Source organism: Cannabis sativa, chromosome 3 (assembly GCF_029168945.1).
Source record: "Cannabis sativa cultivar Pink pepper isolate KNU-18-1 chromosome 3, ASM2916894v1, whole genome shotgun sequence".
Classification (NCBI taxonomy): Eukaryota; Viridiplantae; Streptophyta; class Magnoliopsida; order Rosales; family Cannabaceae; genus Cannabis; species Cannabis sativa.
This window is the reverse complement of record NC_083603.1, coordinates 41187649-41205516: the sequence shown is the minus strand read 5'-3', so window position 1 is coordinate 41205516 and position 17868 is coordinate 41187649. Positions and strand designations below refer to the sequence as shown.

The following is a 17868-nucleotide window of genomic DNA, read 5'->3' as shown; positions in this document are numbered from 1 at the left end:
GGTTGAACAAAGTAGAAAGCCACTAACACACACAAAATGCTTAGAATCCCAACACAAACAACAATTCCCACAAACAATGAAGATTTGTTACTGACAGTGAGAAAGATATCTGTATCAAAATTACAATGATTCTTCTTCTCAGGTTCCCTACTTTTGGCTATGAGAAGCAGAAAAGATTTTATCCCTTCAGAAAGAACTGATTCCAAACAATATTCTGCATGCTTTTCAAATTCATGAACTAAACAGTGGGAGGAGCCTTGTTTGTTCAAAGCCACTTGTGACATGTTCTGGCAGATATACTATATATTTTTCAATTTTAATTTGTAAAACATAAATATGGGTAAAATGACAATAAAGTATCACTCATCAAGTTGTCAAAACCACGATATGTGCAAAGCTTTAAACAATGACATATCCTTCTATAGTTTGTAGACGAAACAAGAGATCCATGTACAGACTAAACATAATGCATAAATTCAATACAAGTGAGGTAACCATTGTAGAACAGATTACTGATGATAAAATGAAGTAATGCATCATAGAATTGAAAATGATAACAAGAAAAAGAGAAAGTATCAAACAAGCCAACTGATTGGCAATCCTCATCAGAGCATAATAACAAGAAAAAGTGAAAATATCTAACAAAGCCAACTGATTGGCATTCCTCATCAGGGCAAATATGCAGCCTCATAATTACCATGAGAAATTCTTAAGTTTTCATTCAGCACATTTCAGCAAATTAACATCTTGACAATTCTACAGGTCAAGTTTTGTAGGATTGAAAACTGAAATCGAAAGCAGAAAAATATATACACATTCTTCAAACTAAAGTATCCTGTCTACTCATTCACTCTATAGATACTAATATAGCAATCATCCGGAAAAAAAATATAAGACAATAATCTATATAGCATAACCATATTTTAAAATGCCGTAAAGTTTCTAATGAATGCCCCTCTTTGCTATAGTTAATGTCTTTAAAGAAGGAGAAACCCACATCAGAGCATCTCTCAAATCTGATTCCATTTCTGGTTTGCATTCAGTAAAAACTCGAAGATGCTCCCAATTAACTAAAGGAGAACGACATATACTCTTCAAATTTTCTGGAACGATGAGGGCCTTCATGTATAAAATCAAGAAACCATATTAAAATATATAAATATATGATAAACTAGCAATATAATTTGAAATAACAGAACAAATCAATCAAAACGAGTGATGAACATACCTCAACTGAGTCAACATCTAAGCTTATTGTATTCCAACAACATTTAAGATTCAAAAGAAAATTAATCAAACCGATAAACCAATTTCCATCATAGTTCCCTTGTCGGTCAAGAATTATGAATGTTCCATTCAACAAATTGGATGGCTCCACCATTGTTATACTAAATTTGATATTGCCCGTATAACAAAATGATTCCAATTTTGGTGCTGATTCAATTGTAACTGTCATTTCATCTGTAAACGGGTTATTCAACTCGAAACGTTTCAATTGCTTACTCGAGATTCTAATGTGATTCGTCCCTAATCCATACCAATTGCTCAAAGTTAAATTGTCAAGGAGAGGAAGGTTTGAGATAAGATATTCTAATGATGACGACTCTTCCGGACCCCAATAACAATTTATTGAAAGATTTCTAATTGCCTTGCACACTGAGAGATTTATTGTACCAAAGTAAACACCGAATAGTTCCAAAGATTCAAGATTTGCCACTCTAATTTGCTCCACTATATCCTTAGTAAGTTGAACTTCCAAGAACTTGAGGCTGAAACTAATTATGTTGAGCTGATGATCAGTACTCAAACTACAACAATCTAATCGAAACTTCTCAAGTGAAGGAGAACCTAACAACAACTTATCAAGCACATCATTGTCAGCAAACAAAACAAGATCCATTGACAATGATTTCAAGGATGGAAAACTAAATGAGTAACGAGAATTCAGCTCCACCTTACTCAACTCCAAAATAGTCAAATGTATTGCGTTTACTACTAGTGTTTTAGGTATGCAGTAGTGCTCGTTATGATGATCAAACACCATTGCCCTGCTTAAGCTTATATTTATTTCCTTGACTTTGTTCTGAACCGCAAAAGCTAACCATTTATCTAGGCGATCAGCTAAGCATTTCAAATAGCTATACATCTGAAGCTTAAAACTAGTTATGACAGAATCGCCCATAAAAAACATACCTCTCTTACGGTGTTCCAAACTATTGTCCACATAATCGCAGAACCTTTCACAGTACCATGGCAATCTATTATATTCAGTATCTAAGAAAGAGAGTGTTGGGACTGAATACCACATGAGTTTCCAACGCTTTGAAAGAAGACTAGTCGGAACCACATCCTTAGTGGGAAGAAACGACAGAATATGTAGAATGGTGGCATCAGGTAGTTTCGAAATTCTGTCCTCGTCTTCAGCAGCCTTATTAATCAACGATGTTGCTTTAACTCTTTTTCTCGCCGGACGAAGACGGTTTTCTTCCACGCCCTTTTTAGCCATAGAAAGTTGAAAACGATAATGATTTGTTGACTGTAACTGCAAAAACAAAAACCCTAGAGAAAGAGAAACCATAAATTAGAAACCTTTGATTCCTATTATACAAAATTTAAAACTTTATTAAAGCATTTGCATACGGCGTATCATATCATCCAGAGGAAATGAATTTCTAACATGCTTAAATATATATATATGTGTGTGTGTGTGTGTTTCTGAATCGTTCAAAACTTACTTGTAATTGCAGTAGAGGAGTTAGGGTTTATGGAGGTTAACAATGGCTAATTTGAAGAAGAAGAAGAAGAAGAATTGTGGTGGTCTCCCAACAAAAAAGGCAGAGCTATTTTATGATCACGAAAATGAGGCATTACCTATGTATAAAAGATCAAAATTAATGAATGATTCTACGTTTTAACTATGACTGTGAAAATTTAAATTTTGAAAAGGCTAATTAAGATTTTTATCCCGAATTTTGACATATATTAAATTATATTTTTTGAATTTTTAAGGTCGTTAAAAATGTCTCTTGAGATTTAAGAATTTTTGTCTAATTTTAATAAAAAAAATCTAACATGATAAAAGAGACATGATTTAGTACATGTCAAAATTTGAGGGACATGATTTTGTAGTTATTAAAGTATATAAATAATTACTGAAATATTAAAATTGAATGAAATTAAACAAAAGTCTTAAATCTAACGATCTCAATAGTTCAGGGAATTTTTAACGGTTAGAAAAGTTCAGAGAGTATGATTTGTTACATGTTAAAGTTTAGGAGTAAAAATCTTAATTAGCCTTTTGAAAATAAATAAAAAAAAAAGTTGAGAGAGAGTGAAATCCTTAAGGTAAATAACCATTCTAGAACATATTATTGACGATAAATTTATGTTACAAAATTATGAGTAAAACACTGACAACCATGTCGTAGAGACAAGACTAATTGAATCGCAATAGCAAAACCGCATTTATAGTTGAAGAAAAAAGATAACTTCGAGGTATAAATTTAAGAATGAGAAATCTTAAAAGAAAAAATCAATTATAAAAAAAAATAGTATAATTTGTAATTACATACTAAAAATAATAATGAGTATATATTATTAAAAAAAAAGATCATGTCTTTTCTTTTCTTTTCTTTTTTTCTTTTTTTTTTTTTTTTTTTTTTTTTTGTAAGGGAAGATAATAAAGTTGTAGTGCACATAATTAATTTAAATTTCCTTTTAATTAAATTTAATAGTATTAATTAGTATTAATAATACACAATAAAATCAGTCTTTAATTTAAATAATAAAATTGACAATAATGAAGAGAAGCCAAATAGATCAATGGAAATTGATACTATACTATACTATATTGACAGATCAAGCCAAAAACCAAGAGCAATATATTTGGACATGATTCAATACAAATACAGAACAGAAAATGAAAAGAAAGGTTACTTATTTTGGAAAGGAAAAAAAATAATCTTTTTCAAATAAGCAAAACCAGAGAAAATAATGTTTTGATTGAATCATTGTTCTAACACAATCAATAAACCATTATGTTTAAGAACTCAAATATATGTTTTTAAGAACATTTCTTTTACTTAGCAAAAACTAAAAAATTGGGATGATAAGAAATTCTCATTGGAATCTTATATTACACAGCTGGTGGACCTTTGTGAAATCTTACAAAAATAAATAGTGAAGTGTGTGAGTAATTGGAGTCTCACATGAGATAAAAACACTTCATTAGAAGTGTATAAATAGTGCAAGTTTGAGATATGGGTACGGGCCTCCAGGAGTACCCAATTTTGCGCGCATGGGTGATCACTCACACACCAAACCACCATGCGCGCCGTCGTGCCGAGCTGAGCTGGCGGGTGTTGTGTTACCTTATTTTTTTAGAGAAAATTTATTTATTAAAACTCAAACCAATTTTTCATCACCTTCACTTTTGATGGTGTTGTGAGCATTTGGCTGAGCTGCACCACTTGCTGGCGGCGGTGGCATTGCGTCCGCCACCATGCTCGTGCTTGCAGACGAGTCATTAAAGCTGGAATCAGTCCCTATTATAATCTGGCTCGTGAAGGTACTGACATCACTGAATTTCCAGTCACCCAAGTAACCAGGCCTTGAAATTTCAGTACTCACATCACTATCTCCTAAGATCATTGCCACCACTCTTGACATAGATGGACGCATTGTTGGTGATGTTTGAGTACATAGTAGAGCTACTCTAATCATTCTTTTCACTTCTTCCTCATTGAATTCTGATAGTTTTGAATCTGCCAGTTCGATTTCGTGGCCTTGTTCATGCAAATTCCAAGCCTAGCAAGCATGAAACAATGATAAAAACATGTATCAAAAGATCAAAATCTAATAAGAAAAACTATAAAGAATAGCTCATAATAATTTGATTTTTAGTACCCATTCAAGAAGGTACATTCTTTCTTCATCTAAAGTAGAGTCAGAATTTGGTCTTCCACTAATAAGCTCTAGAGCCACAACTCCAAAGGCAAAGATATCGGTTTTCTCTGTTAAGTGACCGCGCATGGCGTATTCTGGTGCAAGATAACCGCTGCAATTTCATCCAAAAGATTTCAGTTAAAATCCATTAGCAACAAAACAAGGCTATGTTGTCATCATGAACATTTTACTTACATTGTTCCAGCAATTCGTGTACTTATATGAGTATGTTTATCATCATAAAGTTTAGCTAAACCGAAATCTGATATTTTGGGGATGAGATCAGAATCAAGAAGAATGTTGCTTGACTTGACATCTCTGTGTACAATTCTAATCCGTGATTCTTCATGAAGATAAGCTAGACCTCTTGCTACCCCTATGCAGATTTCGAAACGTGTTGACCAATCCAGCCTCAAGCTACCATTCACTGATAAATGACATGATTTAAGGCTCTTATTATAATATGTACCAAATGCTTGTATTTGTGAAAACAGCAACAAAATTGTTATTTACTTACCGAATAATGCTTTATCAAGACTCTTGTTTTCTAGGTACTCATAAACAAGAAGTCTTTTCTCTCCCTCAATACAACATCCATACAATTTGACGAGGTTACGATGTTGCACAGCAGATATTGTGGCGATTTCAGCAACGAATTGGCTCTTTCCTTGATGAGAAGTCACAGACAGTTGCTTCACTGCAATAACTCTTCCATCTTCAAGTGTTCCCTATTGAGTTATAAGAAAATTTGTATAAGAGGAAGGGAAAAATCTTTACTTTGACCAATGAGCAATTGTGTCATCAACAAATGACAAACCTTGTAGACAGGTCCAAATCCTCCTTCTCCCAACTTATTAACAGAATTGAAATCATTGGTAGCTGTCTTCAGTTCATTATAGCTGAAAGTGAATGGTTTAACATCCATTCCCAAGAACTCTGCAAAGCAATTATCAGTCAATAGTGAAGTAGTTCTTGAATGTTGGAATGTGTTAGAAAGTCTTAGATTGATAATGTGTGAAACTTAATACCATATGTATATAAGATCCATGGGCTACTTCTTTCATTACTAATTGGTTTTGAGATGAAACTACATGCATCTACTACACCTATTTTATCTACTTTCTCAACCACATTTACACATTCTTAACATGGTATCAATCTAAAAAGAAGAACCGAAAAGTACCCTTGTCATGAGGGAGATGTTAGAAAGTCCCACATTGATAATGTATAATGTATGAAAACATAATACCATATATAAGATGCACGAGCTACTTTTCTAGTTGTCAATTGATTTTGAGATAAAACTTTATCGGATCATACACACTATTCTAATTTCTCAACCATACACTTCAAAATTCCAAGATCGAACCATGTTACCTTCATTCATTTGAGCTCTCCTCCTTCGTCGAGCAATGTATAAAGCCACTAACACACAGAAAATGCTTAAAACAGCCAATCCAACAACAACTCCCGCAACAATCAGACCAGTATGGTACTTCTTTTTAGTGCTTAGAGATGTGTTACTAACTGTGGATGTAAAATATGTATCAAAACAATAATAATGGTCAACTAAACCAGAATCATATTTCCTTTGAACAAAGAAACTAAGAATATTCACACAATATGATGTACTTACTGGTGCTTGGAGATATGTTGCTCACAGTGGGTATAAAATCTGTATCAAAACAATAATATTATTCTTATGTTTCCTATAAACATAGAATTTAAAAAATTTCCACAGCATATTATTCTTACCTGGGGTGGCACTGATTGCTGAAATGGATGGCCCAAAAGTACCTGGAGCAGGTATACAACAAGTTCCTTTTCCAGCCCAAAATAGGTGAACTTCAATGTAGTTCTGTGAAACATGAACAGAAAACTCTTTCTCTACTGCTCTAAAAGAGAGACCACCAGCCTCCTTTTTTATGTCAAAATCATGTAAAACTCGATTTCCCTGAAATATACACACAAACAGTTACAGTTAGGAAAAGGGTAACAAAAATTTCACTTGATAATTCTTTTTTGCAAGAACACTACTAGTATGTAGGTGGACAATACCTGGATATAAATATCAAAAACGCGCCTGCCAACACTTCTCCAAGTGCCAGAATTATCGAAAGCAATTTCTGCAAACTGGAGTTTGACAGTGTAGTTACCATTTTCAAGCCCCAAACCATAGTATCTCAATGATGAAGCAGAAAGCCTTACTGTTTGGAATAGTACTTCATCTAAAGTATTTTTGAATTGAGATACTATAGTACTTATGTAGCTAGAATTAATGTTGTTTGCGAAAATTCCAACATTACTTTCTGCCCATCTTTTGCTGCTGGTGACATAATGTGTAGCTGCACCTAAAGCCTCATCATCCTTTTCATACTCAATTCCATCTAAAGATTTTAGTTCAATACCGCCAGAGTTAACCCCGAAGCTAGAATCTGTACACCATTGAAATTCTTTACTTACAACAACACAAATGACAAGTTACCAATTAGAGATATTTCATAACATTTTCTTGGTGTTATGATATACATACACGTGGGATCGCTTAGACCGCAAGAGAAACTCTTTTGGAGACAGTTCAACCCCGAAAGAAGAAGACTGAAGAGAACAAAGAATAATTTTAAACAAAAGAAGAACATAATATATTAAGCAAAAAATGCAACTAAGAGCAAGAATGAGAAAAGAGTTACCTGTTGTTTAAGTTATCTAATGTAAAGTTGTTGCCAACTAAGTTACTGCAATTTTTTTGTAGCACAAAGAGTTATTCAAATGTGGTATTAGTAGAGAGAAATTCAATCGTTAATTCTCTAAATGTTAATGCATACATGTGTAGATTCCTTTGATTGTTGACCCAAGAAGGAATGCTCCCAACTAGATTATTGTATGATAAATCACTGCAACAAAAGCATAGTACATGAAACTCAATTTCAGAGTCTTTATCATAAATGTTGCAAAACATATCAGAAATATTAACTTACATATTGAGAAGAGATGTACTTGTTTTTCGAGGCAAGGTTCCGTTTAGGCTATTATTTCCGAGAAACCTAATTAAAGAAGCAATATTACAGATAAAAAGTAGTTCTTGAGGAATTACATATGTTACAAAAGAAAATAGAGAAAATTGAAGATGTTTTACAGATAAGAGAGTGAACTAATGTTGAAAAGCGAGTTGGGAATCTGTCCATTTAACTTGTTGAAGCTTAAATCTCTGCAAACAGAAAATGCAATGAGTGAACATAGAAAGTTGATAGTGCAAATGGGATAGTTTTGAGTTCCTTAATGAGCTTACAGTTGTTGTAACTGACTGAGCTTTCCGATATAGGATGGAATCGAACCAGTAATGTTGTTATTCCTAAGAACTCTACAAGTTGTAATGAATAGTTAATACATTATGTTTCAAAACAAGGGAGAAGATATGTTTGAATTAGATTACTTACAATGTACTTAGCAACTTCATGTTCTTGATAAATGCAAGAGAAGTACTCGCATTAGATATTTCACTTAACTGCCTACATATAATTCACACTCATGATTGTTAGCTTTAAAAATTTTCATATAAATATGAAAGTAAGACTATTAAGTATGGTGATACTCACAAGTCTGTTAAAGAAGTTAGATTTGCGAGTGTTGATGGTATAGGTCCTTCAAAAGAGTTTCCTTGAAGCCTCCTAAAGAAACATAAACAAAGAACTAACAATTGTTAATATTGTGATATATTAAGTAATGTCATCAACATACTAAGAACTTCTCAATTTGACTTACAAGGTATTAAGATTTTTCCAATTTCCTATGAACTTAGGTATCTTTCCTGTGAATTCATTGTCCGATGCTCGCCTGTAGAAAGTTAAAGATTTCAGTAAAAGAAGAATAATCTTGTAACTCTTTTTATGCAGGGTCGGTCTTAGGCTAATTTGGACTTCAGTGAAAAAGTGTAGTTGTTGGGATTTGAACTCTAAGGTAACCGCCTCCTTCTTCTCACCTCAGGGTCGGCCCTTTTTTTATGTAATAGTAGTGTGTCTATTAATGATCCACAACACAAGTTAGAAGAATTAAACAATTTACAATGTTTCCAAGCTTTGAAGATTTGCAAATGTTGAAGGTATCTCTCCACTAACTCCAGCACTATCAATGAAACTGTCAAATGAGTTTGAAATGCAGTGATCAATAAGGACTTCATTAAATTCTTGTAACAGAAAATCAAAGGGAAGAAAAGAGATTCAATGGTACAAACTTACAGATGTTGTAATTTAATTAAATTCCCTAATTCAGGTGGCAGAGGACCAGAAAAGTTGTTTGATGAAAAGGACCTATATATATACACACATAAAAAGAAATTATTTCAAAAAATTCCCAAGAATATATATGACTGAATTAGAAAGAATTTTAACTTACAAAATCAATAGCTCAGTAAGTAGTCCTAATTCCTTTGGTACTTCCCCTGAGAGTGCATTTATGCCTAAGCTCCTAGTATTATATATATAAGCCAAAAATAAATCAACAATGAATAATCTTGAATTAGTTTCAAGCTTAAGTTTTAGGTAAGTAGGCTTACAAGTACTGCATCTTAGTGAGGTTTCCAATTGATGGAGAAAGAGTGCCTGTCAAGAAATTTTGGCCCAAATTCCTACAGATAGTTAATGAAATAAACCAATTAACCAAGTTAAGTCATGGCCAGTTTTCATGTGAAAAGATGATTAGAAGTATAAGAGGTCAAATAATAAACTCATACAGATTAGAAAGGAATGACAGACTCCATAGCTCTTCTGGAATTGTACCAGCAACATTTGACACCTTCCTGTGAACAGATATTCATCACCAAAATTTTAAAAGTAAATAATATATAAATAACAAAAAATTAATAACAAAATAACAAATGTACAACATAAAAATACATCAAAAGATCATATTTTCTGTAAATAAAATTTTAAAACCCATAAAAATAATTAAAATTCCATACAACTATATTTTTATAATTTTTTTATTTTTTTGAAATAGTCTCTTTTTTTTTACATTTTTACAAACTATTATTTTTTTAATTTTTTTTTTCAAAAAACCAACGTTTATTTTAGAACAACAAAAAAATAATAGTCTGTATTTTGGTAAAAAAAAATATAGATCCGTGTAAACTTTTGTCAGAGTTTATGAAATAATCCCATTAATCTAACTATGTAATTGATCATAAACAGGGACGGACCTAGTAGTATTAATATGGGGCTATAGCCCCCACTAATAAAAATATTACTTTTTAAAAAGTTAAATGTAATTTTCTTAATTTGATAATTATAGATTAAAATAATAAAAAAATCCCCACAAAATTAAATAAATCTAGGAAGAGTGATTATAATATAAGTATAAATATTTTTTAATGATAAATAAGCCCCCAAGTAAAAATTCTGAGTCCGTCACTGATCATAACTGTGATTTTTATCACACTTATTAAGAGTATATACTAATTTCATGAACCAACTACCCTTAAGTTGAAACTTTTAAATATGAAATGTAAGTACATAAGTGCATTTATATATATAGTAGACATACAGTTGAGTTATGTGGCAAAGTGAGCCATTTTTGAAAGAACAATCACATTTGATAAAAGGGTTGAAAGTGAGAACATTGAAATCAGTAGAGTCAATGGCTGCTCCACTACATGGATCCTCACTTGTATTCCATTCACCCTTTATTTTCCATTGCTTAAACACAGTATTCAAAGCTCTCACTGCATATGTAATCCAAATATAAAAATCATCACAACATCATATATTATATATATAAATAAAGGCTTCAACTTTGCATAATATATATACCTTCAGAGGGATGAGTTGTTGGTTGAGTTGCATTATTATTCTGGGCACTTATTCTAAAAGGAGCAAGAACAAAGATACAAGAGACTATTACAAAGAAATTAGTAAGAGTAGATGATGATGAAGCTCTTGACATGATATCAACTTAATTACTTTTTCTTCTTTCTAAACTTAAGCTAAAGTTAATAATGCCTGAAAATTTTGAATGGTATATAGAGTCTAATGTTTTTCAGGCATAAATTAATAGTAGTAGTAATAATAATAATAATAATAATAAGTTTTGGATCCATTTTTGAATGGTGGACTGGCCAGGGCAAGTTGACAACAAGATTCAAAGTTTATTGTATATAAATAGGAAAATTTACATCAAAAAAATAATAAAGAAATTAATTACTTATTTGTCATATAAAGTTTAATATTATACCTAAATTTTAATAATAAATAACATAAATAACAAATATTTATAATTTATTCTCAACCTAATTATACTCATGTTATTTTAACTGAAATATACTTTCTTTTTAAAAAATATAATATACATTTTCTTCTTTATTATTACATAAAGAAAGTGTTAAAATTTATTAATTGAACGTAAACAATTACTAGTAATTTATTTGGTTACTAATTGATATTTGATATTCTATTTTTTTGTTATCTTGTTTTTAGCTATGAAAAAATCTTAAAAGTTATCTCAAAATATCTTTTTTTCTTCATAATTAGCTAGTATTATTCCACACAGTACACTTTTGTTGTATAGTGATATATATATATATATGTATTTAATATTATTCAATAATGTATGCTGGTTTTTACAGTCATCCAAAATAGTTTGTCATGATATGAAATTTTTTATTATTATAAAGAGTAAGGTAAATACTATTTTGGACTGTGTTTTGCAAAAGTTATAGATTGGATCTTGTGTTTTGTTAAATGACAAAATGGACCATGTATTTTCTAAAATAGTAAAAATAGGACCCTGAGCTTAATTTTTTAACAACTTTTTTTTTAATACAACCAACTTGAAGACAATGCTTAATACGAACAGATACAAAAAATGTAAACAGTTTTATCATATCACTTTTAGATCGAATTATAATTAAACTTTATTTTGACAAAAAATCAATTCAGGGTCCTATTTGTACTATTTTAGAAAATACAAGGTCCATTTCGTCATTTAACAAAACACAGGATCCAATTGGTAACTTTTGTAAAACAGAGGGTCCAAAATGGTATTTACCCTAAAGAGTATGATATGATATTTTATAAGGGTGCTTTTCAAAGTAACTGTGTAATTATTAGGTAGGGTAATTATTAGGGTGGTAATTACACAGTGTAGTAATTACACTATATTTTAAAATGTAATGTGTATTTAGATATGAGGTGGTAATTACATATGAATTCATAATATCTTGTTTGGCAAAATAGTTAGTAATTACATAGGAAAATAATATCTTTTAGTAGCTAATATTTAATATGGAAAGTTTTTAGTAATTACACAGTGTAATTACATTCAATTCTCATGGGGCTATGAGAATTGGAGAGTGTAATTAGAACCCCTCAATTACTTTCAATTACACAGCTACAGTGTAATTATATGGTCAGACAAACATGTCAAATTGTGTAATTACCTCAAATTACAGACAAATTCAATTACATTGTGGCTTTCCAAACGCACCCTAATATCATATGGAATTTTATAATAATTAATTGGTATCCAGAAAAAATAACCCTATTAATTTTTTTTTTTCTGAGAAAAAATTCTACTAATTAGTATCTAAATATTTGGTTTAATTAATAATTGTTATTCAAAAATAACTATTAATTAGTATCTAAACGTTTAGTTTAGCTACTGATTGTTACATATCTAATCGTAATCTTTCTTTTTTAACATAATGTAGCGTTTGTATTAATTATAAGTTAGGAATAGTATTATCAAAATTATATATATAAGAAAAATTGTGGTTGTTAAGTTATATATAATAATAAATTTTATAAATGAGTATATTATTTATTATTTTTTTTTAAATGAGGGTATATTATTTTTTTTTTTTTGGTAATATATTTATTATTATTATTTTCTACAAGTATATTAATGTAAAATTCTTATATATTTTGACGAAACTTTATTATATTTTGATTATTTTTTTTTTTGGCAAAATTCTTTTATGTTTATTTTTCTTTATAAATTTGAGGTTTCAGCTAGATGTCACCGTTAAATACCAACTAAATTATTACTGTATTGATCTCGAAGTTTTACTTTCACGTATACACTAGTATACACAGTGATCATCTAGTTAGTATTTAACGGTGATATTTAACTGATATCTCAAATTTAACAAAAAATAAACTTAAAAGAATTTTACAAAACAAAAATAATAAAAAAATCAAATGTATAAACATTAAAACATAAAAAAAATTTACTGTCAATAATTCTATAAATATATATACATATATTTATATTTATAGTTTCATACAATTAAGTGCATTGATGATTGAGCTTTGAGGGTGTGTAATGGTCAAACCATGTCCACCTAATATAAATATAATGGTTTGGGCTGTTTTTCTTTTTCTTCCCTAACTGGGGAATTTACACATACACTATTACAACTTGTGATATTAAAACCATATTCACTATTTTTATCCAATTCACTCAAATTTCTTCCACATCTACACGTGGTGTTACATTATTAATTTGGTGAGAGAGAAATTATTGTTTGACTTTTCATATTGAGTTATTTTTTCTTGGAAAATATTGGAAACTTCTCAAAATAACTCATAAGTTTAATAAGGTTAATTAAAGTTTTTGCCCTTTAAATTTTGACATGTACTAAATCATGCTCTTTAAATTTTTTTATCGTTAAAAATTCTCCTGAACTATTGAGCTTTTTATATTTAAAAAATTATATCATGTTCCTCAGACTTTGATATCTACAAAATCATACTCCCTAATCTTTTATCCATGTTAGACTTTTCTTACTGAAATTGGACAAAACTCTAAAATCTAATAATCTCAATAATTAAGGAGGAAATTTTAACGATCTTAAAAATTCAAAAAATATAATTTAGTAAATATCAAAATTCAGAGAGCAAAAATTCTAATTAGCCTAACTATAAATGTAAAGAAATAAGAAATGAATGAAAAAGTAGCTCAACCCAAAATGGCTAATGAAGCTTTAGCATTATATATATAAGATATCTTTAAGCAACAATGATTTGATTAGAAAGATTGGTATAAATACAATTAGAACCATCATGGATTATCGGTATAAAATTACAACAACTTTGGCTTTCCCTTTCACATGGTTCCTTACTAGTCTTTTTAACAAAAAATAAATTAAAATGAGAGAGCGCCGGTATTCTTTCGACGTGTGTATCGCTATTCGTAAATGCCTTCTCAATTTGAACTCTCCTTAAAAACTGCATTCTGTGTCTGCAATTGGCCAAAGAAAGACACCACAAAATGAATGCATTTTAAAACAAGGAACTCCAAACAGCTCCATCCCCTTCACCACACTTATCATGAACAAATTTGATTTTCTCCACAGATTTGCAGATCCCGCTGCAGCTCCAATCAAATGATGCAACGCAGACGTTGCCTGCCTGTGCCTTCCACTCACAATCTGCATTTAAGTAAAAACGAATCCAAGCCACAACCTTTTCAAATTACTTACTGTACAAGACTTAGGTGTGAACTTGATATTTAATGTTAATTGTAGAATATGATGCCATAGAATCTTTCTAGATCTTGAACATTTTCGTATGCACAAGACATGGATGATTACCTTTTAGACTTGCAAACTATTAAGTTTTTGTTAGGTATGGTTACCAGACATTCGTAATCAATATTAGTTCTAAATTCAGTACCTGGTGGAGTACCACAGCACATATTACGATCATCAATGTGTTCAGCTTCGAGGCCAATGAACCAAGCACCAAGTGATACATCTTCATTGGCGTACTTATGCAATATAGGTCTGCAGGTAAAAACAGCTTCTCAGAACTTTGACCATGAAATTTCAAAGAGTGACCACATGAAATATTCAACAGTTTATAGAGTTAACTTTTTGTCTAGCTATATAATCAGATTTCTTACCCTCAAACACTTGTAAAATTTTAATTACAGAATACAGTTTGATTAGTTCCAATACTATGAATACAAATTCCAAGAATATATGTATAAAAATAAGTCTAAAATTGGTTTGACCACATAATATTTTTAACTGAAATATAGCTTACTGGTTGATGGAAATATATGTAGCTAGATCTTTGGAGATTGCATAGATCTGCCCAGTAGCATGTCGGAAGTATTTGTTCCCTTCTTCTCCAAATTTCCAGTATTCTGGCTCATGGTATTTGACACTCCTAGAAAATATGAGTTTAAAGAAATTAGTACTAATAAATATATATTGATGAACAAACTACATTCATATGATAGCTCTAAGGGAGTTATTACTTTTGAGAAAGAACAGGTCCAGACTTCATACAACCAATGTAGACTCTTGGCTTTGACCGGTGTCGGGCTAGAGTAGTTGCTAGCATACCTGCACAGAAAAGATATGTAAAAAAGTACTCAAGCTTGGTAAAAGGATTGTGATTGTGTATAACCCAAATTAAAAGGAATTACATAAAAATCAAAAGACTCTGCATACCTAAATTGACGTGAACATCATCATCAACCTTGACATAGAAATCAGCATCCCATTTTGCAACTGCAGTAGAGAAGTAAATTTTTGTCTTGGCAGATAATTCATGATATCCTTCAATATGTTCCTGCAAAATAATGCACAATATTAATACCACTTTTATTTCATAACCATTTTCACTTTCGCACAAAAAGAGCTCCATTTCTTACCAATCTAAGGAAATCTTTATGTTGAGCTTCTTCTGAATCAATGGCTCTATCTAAAATGCTATTGGAAGTTGCACTGAATGAATAACAAATAGTACATCAGGTCAATTCCAAAAGGAGGCACACTAGCACTACAATAATTGGTTTTACCAACTTCGATAAATGTATAAAAATACATGGCAACATGTCAAATCAGAAATTTTCCAGTACATCTTTGATGAGTATGTCATCTCAGGTTGTGTTAGTGTTCCACCATCATTTGATTTCTCTGATTGATGATTCTAATGTTGCAATAGTAGAAGTTTTTTTGTTGCAACATAAACATCAGATAAAATTACATAATGGCAAACCAAAAAAATTTACACAACCATTTCTTAGGAAAAGAATTTATCCTGGTTTATAAGTAGAGCACTAAATGTATACACTTAACAAACATATAGTTAGTTAGCCTCTATATAGAAGAAAGGAGTCTTGTCCTAATTACTCCAGAATAACTGATGTTGACAGAGGAGGTAATACAGATAATTTATAAGCTAATTGATTTTTATTTTCTGGATACACAGAAGAGCAGGGAGTTGAAGAATGTAGTGAAATTGTTTTACATTCTTGTATGGCAATAGGTTATATGAGAAAAGGTAGTTGAAAAAGAATGGCAGCATAATAGATTACAGACCGAAAATGGTACAGTACTGCTATGATCCCATGAATAAAATGTAAGTGCATAAAAGTAACCATTGTAAACTCATTATCTGATGGAAATGGCAAAAGAAGCAACCCCATTCCATGACTATATTATAACAAGTCATTGTCTCTGACTAACACATACAACAAAGTAAGCTTTCAGAAAGAATAACCAGAGAAATGTTTTACCTATGGCCAATTGTGAAGCGAATAACAATACCCTTCTCACGCTCTAATTGGAGAAGCTTTTCCCCTAAAGAAGAAAAGGAAAGCATGAAAATTCAGCCAAAAGACCATGACAACATTAACATTAAGTCTTTGTTAGGACTTGGATTTTAAGAACAAAATTGATAAAGAATTTTTCTTTTTGTTAATATTTTCTCTTAAGAACAATAATTCTTTGATTCAATCCAAATATTTGGGAAAAATAGAATAGAATGAAAATAAAAGTTAAGAGGTACAATACCTTGAGGCATCCATGTCTCTCTAACCGAATCACGACGCTTCCTACTGCTGAAAGCAGTATTGATTCCAATTACTATAAACACTTTCTTCCTCGTAGTTCCTTCATTAGGCAACGTAGGTTTGGTATCCGAACCCTCAGATGACGATCCCAACTCCCTAGAACTCCGAGTGGCAGCCAATTCCATCTGAATCATTGCCATTTGCTTGTCTAGAGATCTGGAACGGCTCCGCATTCAAATACAAAAACAGAATTGTTTAATAAAAATAACAAATTTTAATGAGTTTGTATCGAAAGTAGCTCAAGTTTTTACTCACTGAATTGATTTATGGGTCTTGTGAATTTCGCTCATCACTTCCTTTTCTTGTACAGGCTTCTGATTCAAATCATCAAAAACTTCAAAACTCCAATAAAACCCCCAGGAAAAGTACCCAATATATACATATATATATAATTCAAAAGTACCTTCTTGGTTGCACAATCCTCCGCGACGACTTGAAGCTCCTGGTCATGGCGATGACTGGAAATGAGTTGATTGGTTGACTCAGGTGGCGTCCACATTCTAGAAGAACTATCGAAATTCAATATTCAGAAGAATCATTATTGATGAAATGAAAAATATAAATGGATTGAATTGGATGATGAAATTGCATGAAAAGAGAAAAGGTACCTGATAGTGATGAGAACGCCGAGGAAGAAGGAAAACATAGAAACGAATGGAATCCATTTGGCGGAGATTCTACCAGAGCTCCGACCCTTCATTTGAAAAAACCAAAACCAAGAAGAGAGAGAGAAGGTCCTCTTGCAATAATAGTAAGAGGAATTTCTCTGTTTGGAAAATTGAAAATGAAACTGAAAACTGAAAAAGTATTATATAACAGAATTTGATTTGGATTATTTATTTATTTATTTATTTATTTTATACATAAATAAATAAACCCGCCTTTGGATTCGTATTAATAATAATAATAATAATAATAATAATGATGAAAAAGAAAGGAAAATAGAAATTAGGACCAACCAAAAATAGAGTTTGGGGAAAGAGGAGAGACCATTTAGACCAATGCTATTGATGTGACAATTTTTTTGTAGATTGGTTAGCGACATTTTTTTAAAATTATTTGTATAAA

General features: G+C 31.0%; 3 protein-coding genes across 10 annotated transcripts; all 3 read right to left on the bottom strand.

The window, feature by feature from the left end:
- Window positions 1–693: 693 nt before the first annotated feature.
- LOC115709189 (putative F-box/LRR-repeat protein At4g15060) lies at window positions 694–2890 on the bottom strand. Its single transcript, XM_030637238.2, has 3 exons — window positions 2736–2890; window positions 1229–2559; window positions 694–1119 (listed from the first exon to the last, which is right to left on the bottom strand). The coding sequence occupies exons 2-3, from the start codon at window positions 2504–2506 to the stop codon at window positions 943–945; spliced, it is 1455 nt and encodes a 484-aa protein (XP_030493098.2). The 5' UTR covers window positions 2507–2559; window positions 2736–2890; the 3' UTR covers window positions 694–942.
- Window positions 2891–3972: 1082 nt separating this feature from the next.
- On the bottom strand, window positions 3973–11038 carry LOC115709165 (probable LRR receptor-like serine/threonine-protein kinase At1g56140). The gene is made up of 25 exons (XM_030637206.2): window positions 10749–11038; window positions 10483–10660; window positions 9674–9739; window positions 9497–9568; window positions 9337–9408; window positions 9180–9251; window positions 9007–9078; window positions 8707–8778; window positions 8541–8612; window positions 8382–8453; window positions 8234–8305; window positions 8081–8152; window positions 7923–7988; window positions 7770–7838; window positions 7635–7679; window positions 7478–7542; window positions 7003–7379; window positions 6700–6898; window positions 6581–6619; window positions 6322–6471; window positions 5762–5880; window positions 5462–5672; window positions 5140–5371; window positions 4906–5056; window positions 3973–4806 (listed from the first exon to the last, which is right to left on the bottom strand). Exons 1-25 carry the CDS (start codon window positions 10879–10881, stop codon window positions 4405–4407), a joined length of 3150 nt encoding a protein of 1049 aa, XP_030493066.2. The 5' UTR covers window positions 10882–11038; the 3' UTR covers window positions 3973–4404.
- Window positions 11039–13904: 2866 nt separating this feature from the next.
- LOC115709203 (beta-1,3-galactosyltransferase 7-like) lies at window positions 13905–17660 on the bottom strand. Of its 8 annotated transcripts, none has more exons than XM_061111118.1 (11): window positions 17409–17660; window positions 17204–17309; window positions 17056–17114; window positions 16742–16956; window positions 16465–16528; window positions 15598–15670; window positions 15395–15515; window positions 15199–15286; window positions 14982–15107; window positions 14610–14719; window positions 13905–14365 (listed from the first exon to the last, which is right to left on the bottom strand). In XM_061111118.1, exons 1-11 carry the CDS (start codon window positions 17498–17500, stop codon window positions 14217–14219), a joined length of 1203 nt encoding a protein of 400 aa, XP_060967101.1. In that variant the 5' UTR covers window positions 17501–17660; the 3' UTR covers window positions 13905–14216. The 8 variants fall into 8 exon arrangements, with proteins under 8 accessions (XP_060967101.1, XP_060967099.1, XP_060967100.1 ...); XM_061111116.1 differs by having other exon boundaries at window positions 16742–16965; window positions 17409–17598; XM_061111117.1 differs by having other exon boundaries at window positions 16742–16965; window positions 17056–17111; window positions 17409–17598.
- Between the last annotated feature and the right edge of the window lie 208 nt (window positions 17661–17868).